General features: G+C 37.7%; 1 protein-coding gene and 1 long non-coding RNA gene across 2 annotated transcripts; both read left to right on the top strand.

Moving 5' to 3' along the window:
• The first annotated feature begins 566 nt into the window (after positions 1 to 566).
• Positions 567 to 1,457, top strand: LOC133745587 (disease resistance response protein 206-like). The gene has a single exon (XM_062173683.1). It carries the CDS (start codon positions 682 to 684, stop codon positions 1,237 to 1,239), a length of 558 nt encoding a protein of 185 aa, XP_062029667.1. The 5' UTR covers positions 567 to 681; the 3' UTR covers positions 1,240 to 1,457.
• An 8,692-nt stretch (positions 1,458 to 10,149) lies between these two features.
• LOC133742969 (uncharacterized) lies at positions 10,150 to 11,018 on the top strand. The gene is made up of 4 exons (XR_009862844.1): positions 10,150 to 10,226; positions 10,365 to 10,469; positions 10,555 to 10,640; positions 10,771 to 11,018. It is a non-coding gene; the product is annotated as an uncharacterized LOC133742969 (long non-coding RNA).
• Positions 11,019 to 12,385: the final 1,367 nt, after the last annotated feature.

Genomic DNA, 12,385 nt, shown 5'->3' with positions numbered 1-12,385 from the left:
TAAATCATACTATAGCATGAAAAATTGTTGTTTGATAGAAGAATATCTTATTTAGTTCATGATCGAGAACTATATTCTCTTTAAGTTTTATATAACAAATAGACATTCATAGTTATCAAACAATTCTTATATATGATCGATCGTGGACGGTGTATGTATACATAAGCAATTACAATAGCCTTAAACTTCAACCTTCAGAAACTAATTTGAACGATCGACGTAGTCCTTGGTGATATTATTGCATGTTAAGAAAGTAGAAACAGGAAAGAAGGTTGTGGAGAAAAAGAAGGTAATGGTCTATATATGCTACTACACTTGGGAGTCAAATTGGCTTTCTTTGGCCTATGTAGTCAAATTAAGGCGGTCATATGGTGACATTGGTAGGTGGAAGCCTAGCTACATCAAGACGAAAAGTCCAATTAAAAAAGGCATGGAATCCTTATTCTCCATTACATGGTAAGAGACTCCATGTGAATTTGATGTTTAGCTTTTGTTTAATTAATCCAGCAACTAAAGAAGAATCCATTTTCAACTTTTCCAGTTCTTATATAAAGCCATGAATTGGACTGAGCTCCAAACTCAAAACTTTGTCTATTTAGCTACTAGCAAAAGCTAGCTCATCCTTTTCCTTTGCCTTTCTCCCTTTGGGATTAGTAGCCTCTGCTTTCCATAACAGACACAATGGGAGTTAGAAATTCTATTGTTCTTGTTTCCTTCATGTTGCTCCTTGCTTTATCTTCAGCCTTCCCTAAACATAAAAAACAGCACAAACCATGCAAAAACCTAGTGCTCTACTTCCATGACATTATTTACAATGGCAAGAACGCTGCCAATGCCACATCTGCAATTGTAGCAGCACCTCAAGGAGCCAACCTAACCATCTTGGCTCCCCAATTCCACTTCGGGAACATTGCTGTTTTCGATGACCCCATCACCCTTGACAACAATCTGCACTCAAAGCCTGTGGGCAAGGCACAAGGCATGTACATCTATGATACAAAGAACACTTACACCGCGTGGCTTGGGTTTACGTTTTCTTTGAACACCACAGCCTACCAGGGTACCATAAACTTCATCGGAGCTGATCCCCTTATGATAAAAACTAGAGATATATCCGTCGTGGGTGGCACCGGAGACTTTTTCATGCACCGGGGAGTAGCAACAATCATGACGGATGCGTATGAAGGTGAAGTATACTTCAGGCTCCGGGTTGACATCAACTTTTACGAGTGTTGGTAAATTTAAGCATGTTTACATCAGTTCCGAGTTTTGGAATGTGAAAGTGGTGTTCAAATGTGTCCGATCTGTTACATTCTAGTGTGCTTAAATTTGAGAGTTTTGAATTGGCTCAGCTAAGGATGAACTTAGTCCATCAATTAGCAACATGATCTTAATTTTACAGTCAAAATTGTACTTTCATATCCATCAATAAACATATGATCTTAATTTTCCTAATATATGGCTCTGTATGGATAAGGAAGTTTTATTTTGCTGCTTGCTTTGACCAATGTGCATGGTATACTCTCTCTTCTTCTTCCTCTTCTTTTCTTTTAATTTTTTTTTTCCAATTTAAAAAAATTGCACTTATAATTTAAACATAATACTACACTTATATGTGTCCAATTTAAAAATTGCACTTATTCTCCTTTCTTGAGGAAAATATTTCCATTCTTTTTGTATCCCAAACGCAAGAAATGAACAAGTTTCATTTCCTAATGCTTACTTTCGGCGAACCAAACGTAGCCTTAATTTAGACACTTATAATTTAAACATAATACTACACTTATATGTGTCTAAATTAAGGCTATGTTTGGTTCGCCGAAAGTAAGCATTAGGAAATGAAACTTGTTCATTTCTTGCGTTTGGGATACAAAAAGAATAGAAATATTTTCCTCAAGAAAGGGAAAATAAGAGGGAAAGTGGTTCATTCCAAATACCAAATGAATCACTTTCTCCCATTATTTCATTGCATTCATTACTCACAAAACATTATTTTATTACATTAATTACAAACATTTTAACAATTTTCCTGATAATTTTCCTACTATTACCAAATATTTATATGAAAAGTTCTTGAGAAATTTCCCTTTCCATGAGAAAACAAAGAAATTGTTTTCATTTCCATGAACCAAATGAGACCTAACGGTTAACCATTGGGATCCGAATCCTCTCATTGGCTTCCACTAATCCTTAATTGTCCTTGACTTTTAACGTCATCCGTCGATTTCATATCCAATGGTTAATAACGCTCCACATCAGCATTTCTCATTTAAATAACCAAATATAATCTATTAAAACAAAAACGAAAAACCAACCGACGCCTTGTTCTCTGTTTTCCGTTACAAGACTGTCAGCCCATCGTTCTCTCCAACTCAGTCTCTCTCATTTTTTTCCTTCATCATATTGAGTTGTTCTGGAAATTCCATTTTCTCAGCATCTAGAAGCCTGGCAACTATGGACTTTCAAGAGATGCAAATACAAATTTGACCACTGCAGCCTTTTTGTTTCCCTTCCCTTGTAATTTTCATCTTGTTTCTCTTGGTTCTTATCGGTATGGTACGCCGTACGAAAGAATGGATGCAAAATCAATGTGAAAAACTGAACGTAGCCTTTGATACAGCTTTCTTTCTCTTTATGTTGTGAAGGTGAACAATTCAACATGCAAAGCTAGAATATGAATAATTTCACGCACTGAATTTTGAATCCATTACAGCTCACCTTTCTCATTGATTGGAGCGTTTTCTGGGTACCCAATACCCAAAACTGAGTTGGGTCCGTGAGAAAAGAGGTTGAAAACGATGAAGAACAAAGAACAAGCTCTGTTTCTGTTTGGGATTTCGCTCTCTGATTGACCCAAATGGCAGCAATTCCTGCTCTGCTCTTCTGGGTTCTTCTTCATCTATCTTGTTAATAGCCTTTGATACAGAAAATACAAAAATTTCAATGAATCAAACAATTATTCTTTGATTGACAAAAGTCCTTTAACTACCAACCATTGAAAAAATTGCTTAGTACAAGCCTGGATTTTAGGTTTACTGCATCAAACCCATATTCTAACTTCAGACGTCAGACCCATATTTTTGTTGGTCTCAATATCAATACAAATGACAAATTCCACCTCGGGATCGTGCAATTCAGTAATAGACAACTGAAAATATTTCAACTTTTGTCAACAAGAAACCAAGCACGGCCAAAAAAAATAAAAAACCAAGCTCAGAAATTACACCTTCATAAACTAAATGAAAAATTGAAAACCCATCTGAACGACAGATATACAGGAGATATGAAATTTCTCTTAAATCCATAGCTGCTATGTTCTTGTTGATGGGGAGGTTGAAATTTCTGGAAGATGAAAGCAGACAAAGATTGACAAGGGAGAAAGGATAAGAACAGAGCAATGGTGAAGGAAGATGAGTCGATGACGGAAAAGAACAGAAAACAAACGCCGTTAGCATTAAAAAAACAATATCTTCCTAAGAGAATCCAGATCTGACATATCATGATTAGCTACAACAACCCATAATTTATTCCAAATTGACTTAATTAGATTAAGGTAATCACCTTAATTAGATTATCTATGCAGTCCTTCAGATCTATATGGCATATGCAGTTGTTAACCAAAAAAGAAGGGGAAATATCACCAATGGTCACTGAGTTATGACTTATTCGACACTTAACTCACTGTATTTTCAATAATATCACTTAACTCACTCAGTTTTACATCCGTCTTTCACTTAACTCACTGTCGTTAATTCTACCGTTAGAAGCCGTTAAAATTGAGGGTATATTTGTCAAAACACTTAAAAATCATTTTTAACTAAAAAAAACTACATTTATTAGACTTTTTTTCAATTTTTTTAAATTTCTGAAATTTCTAATAAAAAATGATTTTTTTAACTTAAATATAATTTGAAAAAAATTGTCTTTTTTTTTTTTTTTTTTTTAAGTTAGAAATGCATTTTTTTAGTGTTTAGATAAATATACCCTCAATTTACATTTATTAGACTTTTTTCAATTTTTTAAATTTATGAGATTTCTAATAGGGGTGGGCGTCCGGACCCGAAAAATCGAGGGCCCGATCCGAACCGAGGAAAAAAGACCGATTCGGTTCGGTTTTAGAATTGAAATTTCAGTTCGGTCTAAAGCCCGACCCGAATTCATGTAATCGGTTCGGTCTCGGGTTTCATATTTTCAGGGCCCGAAAGCCCGAACCGACCCGATTACTGTAGCAGTTGCCACATGTCAGTTCCTAATTGGGTGTTATAATAATAAGTTAAATATAAAAAAAAAAAAAAAAAAAAAAACCCTAAAGGGTACACTCCTCGTCTCCTCTAGTCGACTAACTCGACCTCAGCCTCCCTCTATCTGTCGGTCTGTCCATGTCAGTCTAAGCCCCAAATTTCAGAAGTTGATAAACCCAGATCCGATAGGCGCCCTTCACTGAAATCTGATATCTCCCTTTCACTCTCTCAGTCCCTCTCTCACCCTTCTCTGAGTTGTCGATCTCTCTCTCTCAGTCTCTCCTCCCTCACCCTTCAATTTCTGCTTAAATCGAAAAAAAAGTCAAAAACACGATCCGTTCGCGTTTAGGGCTTTGGGCGTTTGGCTGCTCTGTTTTTCGTCACAGTCGCTGTTACAGCCTACGCGATTTCGCCGTCGCCGACTTGGCGCAAGTCCGAGCCGCTCCGAGATCCGATAGGCCTTTGCTTCGTCTTCAAAAATCCGATCAACTCTTTCGATCAGGTAAGCATATAATGCACAGAAGCGGTTTGATTTATCTGCTTTGAGAGTCTGAAACTGACATGTCCTTTTTGCAGCTCAAGATCGTGTATGCGAGACTTCCACGGTTCCACCACGCCGTGAACGGCTTGCCGGAAAGTGCATTCCAGCCTCATATGGACGATTCCAGTACTCTCTCCTTGTCCCTGGACTCTAGCATTTTCTCCGATAGTCCGATATATACACACACAATCACTTCAGTTTTAAAACCATGTTTTTGCTAGTTAATTTTGGTGGAGTTATGGCTGGTGGGAAAGTGTATGAGTGCTATGTTCTTAATTTTGACACTAACAGTGCTATGTTCTTAATTTTGGTGGAGTTATGGCTGGTGGGAAAGTGTATGAGTGCTATGTTCTTAATTTTGTTAGAATATAGAGCGCAGACTATTCTTAATGTTAGTACTTAGTAATTGTTTTTCTGTTTTTAAAACCATGTTCTAGTGTTCTTGCTTGATATGCTTGTGTACTTTGTTGGTGGAGTTATGGGTAGTGGGAAAGTGCGTGAGTCTTATATGCTTGTCTTGTCTACATTCTTGATTTTCACATCACAGTTCGTTAGTTCCGTCACTTCCGTGCATATATTGACATTTGATCTCGGCAGGGTGTTTTGAAAGTGAATCAGTTTATTGAGGTTCGTCCTGGTATTGTTGTGAAAGATGAGAGTGGAAACATCAAGTGCACACCTATATATTCGAGAATAGTCTCGCTGTATGCTGAGCAGAACGAGTTGCAATTGGCGGTTCCAGGTGGGCAAGTTCTTGGTGAATTAGGCTCACTTCCTGAAGTATTTTTTGAACTTGAGGTAAGGGCAGTAGGTGTAAAACTCTTTATGTGGCTTTTTTGAACTGAAACTTGTAGAGATGCTATTTGTTAAGTAATTGGTTAATACTTAATAGGTCTGTGATTCTTTGAGGAAAAAAAAAAGATTGACTTGGGTGTCTCTCTGCATCTATTGTTGAATTGTTGATCTTATCTGGTATCTATGTGATTTGATATTGTGTTCATGTTTGTAATAATGTAATCTTGTATGTGAAATTGGGAACCTGCATTGTTGATTTGGAATGCACTCCAGATTCAAGTTTGTATGGGAACCTGCATATTTTAGATCATTATACATTTTATTGCTTTACTTTTTAACTTTGTATAATTGTATTTGTAAACTGATCAAGTTTGAAATGTGAATGCACAGAGTTGCAGACTTGCAGATTTGTGCACTTGTCGAGTTGTCATGGAGGTTTGGACTTGTGGAGCAAGGCAGCAGGCCGAGCAACTAGAACCTAATGGCCTAGAGCAGTGCAGCTTCAGTTATTTCTTAGTTTGACAGTTTGACTATGTGTGCAAAACTGCAAATTGTGTTTATGTTTATGTTGGACAATTTGGATTGTTTTATGTTGGACAATGTATTCTGGACTATTGAGTTTGTGTTGTAAACTGTAAACTGTGGCTAAACTTGATTATTGCAAATTGATTACAGTTATGTTAATGAGTTTATTTTACAGCATTATAATTTGATATGCATTCCAGTCTTCCAGGTACCAAAACAGGCAAAACAGGAATTTTGGGCCCGAAAAAGCCCGAAACCCGAACCGGCCCGAATGGGTTCGGTTCGTATCGGTTTTCAGTTTACAAAAAGCCCGAACCGGCCCGAACCGAGAATTTCGGGTTCGGTCTCGGTCTCACTGATTTTCGGGCCCGACCCGACCCGTGCCCACCCCTAATTTCTAATAACAAATGATTTTTTTAACTTAAATATAATTTGAAAAAAAAAATTGTCTTGTTTAAAAAAAAAAAAAGTTAGAAATGCATTTTTTTAGTGTTTAGACAAATATACCCTCAATTTTAATAGCTTTTAACGGCAAAATTAACGACAGTGAGTTAAGTGAAAGACGGATGTAAAACTGAGTGAGTTAAGTGATATTGTTGAAAATACAGTGAGTTAAGTGTCGAATAAGTCATAACTCAGTGACCATTGGTGATGTTTTCCCAAAAAAGAATTATGATCTTAGGAGGAGAATATGTGAAGAAGTTTAGTGGAGATCACGGAGTTACACAAAGCTGACTAGTTTTATTGGTTGCCCTTCTGAAAAACAAAGTGGCAACACATTTGGACGTGAAATTGATGATATATGATAACATATCAAAGTTTAGGATGAAAACCACAATATATACGAGACAGCAAGAAGAGATGATCGATCAGTATAGCTAGCTACCTGATAGCTCAAATTGAGCACTCCCCGGATAAACATACATAAGGGGTTTGCAGAGCCTAAGCCCAACCGGGTTACGAACACCATAAGTCAAATCGGTCTAACTCTAATGTCTAATCACAAATCGTCATTTTTCATATACTACAGATGAAGAACAATTCTGAGAGTACATATATAACCTTATAGACAAAGACCATAAACCTTCCACACAGTGTACCAAACATACCATATCACGCGCAAGGATTACTTGCCAGCACATTGACCACAATAGCATACCAATGATGAAACAATTAAGTCCTCAAGAATAACGCCATGACCATGACACTGAAATAGAACCAAACACAAATTCAAAAATTTAGGGACTACTTATTTTTTTTTTTGAAAAGGATTTGATATTATTAGAAATCAAAGTCCTGAAACAGGCCAGAGTCTAACAAGCACTGTAAAAAAATCGGATACATGTACCAGATAGCCTATCTAAGCCTATACTAAACTCATTAAAGTCTAAAGGGACGCTCGCTGGAGCGCAAGCCTATCTAAGCAAGAAAAACTCGCTTCCTAAGGAAAAATCAATCAACTAGCCTAATTTGCCAACACTCAATTGTGGTACAAACAAATACTAGAAACATCTTAGAAAAGCTCATAGAGAAATTTCCCACTTGAAAAGACTTGCATCTAGATGTCTAGGCACCAGAAGATTTAAGAAATCACCATCTCCTTCCCCTTAGGGTTGGAGGTAGTACCATCTTCAATCCCTTCAGCAGCTAACAACCTCGGCATCAGGTTGGTCTTCCTGCTCTTGTTTGGAACCTTCTTCCCCGAGTCACCCTCATTCTTGGAATTTTTCCCTTTCCCAGCCATGCCATACGGCAACTTATTCACACTTCCTAGAGGCCGGCCTCTCTTTCTTTTCTGTTGTTCAGCTTGCTTAGACGGCCCTTCCAACAGTCCCATAGTCACTGCATCCAGATTCTTTTTGCCTATAGCCAAACTCAATCTCAGTTTTTTGGGTGAAATAAGTACCTCATCATCATCTCTAACCCTACGTTGGCCAAGAACAGATTCGACTGGTTGTCGTGGTTCTGTGATCTCCCTAATCTGTACCTGTCTCTTGGCACACCTCGCTGCGGCCATTGCCGGAGGAAGACAAAAGTCTGGAACATTGCTAGGTAGTGTTGCCTTGAAAATTAGGGTTGGGCCAGGTACCGGAACCCTAGATGCAGTGGAGCTTGTCCCTGGTTCTTCACGGAGTACCGCTAGGGCAGACGGTTGCGCCACTACTCTCGTGACCTCCTCTGCATCCTCCTCCAGTTCGGGGCCAGAGCACAGAAGACCAACGTGGGTAACAAAACCACACCGCCCACAACGCCGAAAAAAGCTTATCATATTTGAACTTGACCAGAAACTGGACGGCATCTTCAACCCAGAACCTCTGTTTGAGCAAAATAGGCTTCGCATACTCGATCTCAACCCTTATGCGCAGAATCCGTTGCCGGAACGCTGTTCTATCAAACTCTTTGAACTCTCCCAAAGTACTGCCAATGAGCCTCATAATCCTTTCAGATCGAAAAGCAGGAGGAACTCCCAATAGCGTCATCCAGTACGACGACGTCTTTAAAGGCACCGCCGAGATCTGTCCGACGCTGTCATAATATGCAAGTGCAATCGGAGCTTTGTTGAAACCCCATGGTCCTCTCTTCCAAACCCTAACTCTATCAGCCGGATCCGAAAAGGAGAACAAAACACGGTCATCTTCTCCAGTTTCCTCCACCCGGAGCATGCCATTCACCCTCCATGCAGATCGGAACATCCCCAGAACGAGTGGCGAGTATAGTCCCGCGCTGTGAGAAGCTTTCCCACCATGAAAGCCTCCTGTTGTTGTAGTCCCTTGGAAGGACGCAAATCCACAGGCCTCTTCCCCTCTACTAGAGCAAGAGAGGCAGCGAGACGCGCGGCCATTTCATCAATTGTCATTGATGTTGGAAAGAAAGCTGCAGTCACGAGAAAAAACCCTAACCCTAGTTGTGGTTAGAGAGAGCGCGGTTGCCTTGAAAAAAAAAATTTCACATATTGTCTTTTGCTTCTAGGGACTACTTATTAAATCTAAACTAAAAACCAAATCTAATAAAAAAAAGTAGGGCTGGCAAATCCAACCGATCCAAACCAACCAACCGCGTCCGTCCCGAACCAAGGAGTTCGGTTACCAGCGAAATTGGTTACCGAAAGTTTGGTACGATTATACAGTACCGATATACTGTAATTGGTACGGTATCGGTATTGAATATTGATAAAATACGGTATACCGTACCGTACCGTATATTTAATATAATATTTAATTATTTTAAATATTTATTTTATAATCAATCCTACCCGTTGATTTTATTCTGTTTTATTCCATATTTACTAACAACCGTTAGATGAAAAATTTCCAAACCCTAAAAGCCTAAATCCATAATCCCTCATTCGGTCATTCTCGATCGAGTTCAGCCTCTCTGGACTCACCTCGTCTCTCACTTTCTCTCAGTCTCTCTCTCTCTCGAACCCGATCGAGATCAGCCTCTGCCTGCAAGAGTATCCAAACCGGCAAACCCTTATCCCTAATCCGATGATTCCGATCCCTAATCCCTCAGTGGCTCAGTCCATCGATCTCTCGACCACTCCCTCAATCTCTCTCTCTCTCGAACCCGATCGAGATCAGCCTCTGCCTCTCATACTCTTGGTCCAAACCGGCAAACCCTTATCCCTAATCCGATGATTCCGATCCCTAATCCCCCAGTGGCTCAGTCCATCGATCTCTCGACCACTCCCTCAGTCTCTCTCTCTCTCGAACCCTCAGCCTCTCATACTCTTGATCAGTTGGTCCAACCTGCAAACCCTAATCCCTCAGTGGGTCAGTCCATCTCTCTACCACTCCCTCAGTCTCTCTCTCTCTCTCTGGAGTCTGGAGAACTCGAAGGAGGACAACCACCTGTAAGATTTCTTGAATTGTTGTGTATTATCTTGAGATTTAGCAATTTATTGTTGAATTCGATATTGGATATGTTATGTATTATCTTGAGATTTAGCAATTTGTTATGGGTTTTGCCACTTTTAATGGTTTTTCTTTTGTGCTTGGAGGAGCAGGATATGACAGTTTGAGGGAGAAGAAGGCAAAGTTACTGGGTTGAACTTTGAAGGACTCTGAATTGTGGCTCTCGATGGTGGAACTCTGCCTGCCAGCAAGACAGATATTCAATTGAAGGTATAATTGGTAAATTGGATATATGCATAATTGAAAAATTGATAATTCTCTGTTTGAATTTTCATGACTATGTGTTGTTCTCTTTGTTCTCTATGTTGCTTTTCTTATTTGGTATAACATGCTCTGATTAATTTTCAGGTGTTCCAATCTCAAGTTCTCAACAATTCAAGAATTCTTACAATTAAGGCTTAGAAGTTAGAACTGGAGCAACGTAGGAGCACTGCAGTTGGTCGGTTGAGAGGGGTAAGCTACTCATATTGTTTGTTACTTTGTTTCGTATTTTATGAGTCATGATATTGTTTTTAACCTTGTCTTTGTTATTTTGCAGAAAATGCTTTTAATCAAGGAATGGAGTCAACATTGACGAATCTCAGCTCTACACAAGCTGATGCATAGCAGGCAACAGCCAACATCGTGAGCTTTCTTGTTCAACGTTAGAAATTGCAATAACTGCCTAAATTCTTCTTCATTGATTGAATTTGCAGAACTGCCAACTGCCAGCATTCTTAATTTCTTATTCTTTTCAACTAAAATTTATTTGCAGAAACTTTGACTCTTTGAGTGAGGCAGGGAGCACAACAAGCAAGTATGAAGTGACGATGAGATGAAATTTGAGTCTTTGAAAGTTTGAATACTTTGTTTTCAACTGTTGTCCGCTTTGTTATTGTATGATTCATTCATTTGTGTGAACTGTAAGTGATGATATGAATTATGAAGTGATGATAAGATGAAGTGATGAACTGTAAGTGATGATATGAACTATGAAGTGTTGAACTGATGATGAGATGAACTGATTTGTTATTTGATTGTTTTTGATGTGTGATGAAGTGATGAACTGATGATGATATGAACTCTGGGCCTTTAAATTCAGATATGTTATTTCACTTATTTGATTTGCTTTCAGTTATTCAGTTGTTGACAGGTTAGGGATTTAAAATTTTCATTTGGGCCATAGCTGAAAGCTGGCCCAATCTTAAACTCGGTTGGAGGCCCAACCAACCGCTACCAACCGATACCAACCAATACCGAGCAGTCGGTATACCGACTTCGGTGGCCGGTAGTGGTACTTCATTTTGAGTACCAACAAGTTCTGGTACGGTATGCGGTTTCGGACTTGAAGGTCCGGTACCGTACCGAACCCAGCCCTAAAAAAAAATGTTTTTATTGGGACCTCCAAATTTGTTTACTTGGCCTCACTCTGTTATGAATTATTAAATAATATATATAACCTACTGTAAAATGACTATCAAGGACAATAATAATACCAAAAATATATTATATTTAGTTTCTCTAGACTTTCCAATTCAATAATATTATATTACATTCTTTATTATTTTCCTTATCTATTTTCAGTTTCCAATTTCACTACATACTCATTAAAGCATTTATATATATTTAATAAGAATTAAAACTATGATTAAGATCATGTGACATACAAATGTATGATATACATGTTGAACGCATATTGGTGAGGGACAACACCAGAAATTCCATTATAACCTAAATCTAAGCCTATCCATTATATTTGCAAAAAAAAAAAAAGAGCTATCAATTAATAAAAAAAACTAAAAAACAACTGAAACAATTAATCATGAGGTACTATAATAGAAAAAAAAAACATTAAGAAGAAATGACTAATCTTCATTTCTTTTTTTTTTTGCACAACTAAAAGAGGAAGAAAAAAAATCACGGAATAGTTCATGTTAAAGCATTTCTTGTTGATTAGAAATTAATTTTTGAAACCCAATATCTTGTGTTTGATTTTTTTTTATTGGATAAGAGATTTATGTTGTCTGATACTAAGATTTATAGAGTAATTAAATCATTGAAATGGCTAAGTTTTTTTATTGTAGAGATAATAGTTTGTTTGCTAATTATATGAGTGAGGTTATTTGAGGAACTTGAGTGAGGTTTAGAGAGTAAATTTAGTATTTGAAAATTTGATAAGAAGTGTAAAAAGTATAGGAGGTCAAGTGAGTAAATTTAGAGGTTGCAATAGAAAAAATTCAAAATTAATTTTTGAAACTCAATACCTTGTGTTTGATTCTTTTTTTAGTGGATAAGAAATTTATGTTGTCTGATTAAGGAATAGACATGTAATTAAGATTATAGAGTAATTAAATCATTGAAATGGCTAAATTTTTTTATTTTAAATATAA

This window comes from Rosa rugosa, chromosome 4 (genome assembly GCF_958449725.1).
Source record: "Rosa rugosa chromosome 4, drRosRugo1.1, whole genome shotgun sequence".
NCBI classification, from domain to species: Eukaryota; Viridiplantae; Streptophyta; class Magnoliopsida; order Rosales; family Rosaceae; genus Rosa; species Rosa rugosa.
This window is presented reverse-complemented; position numbering and strand designations above follow the sequence as displayed.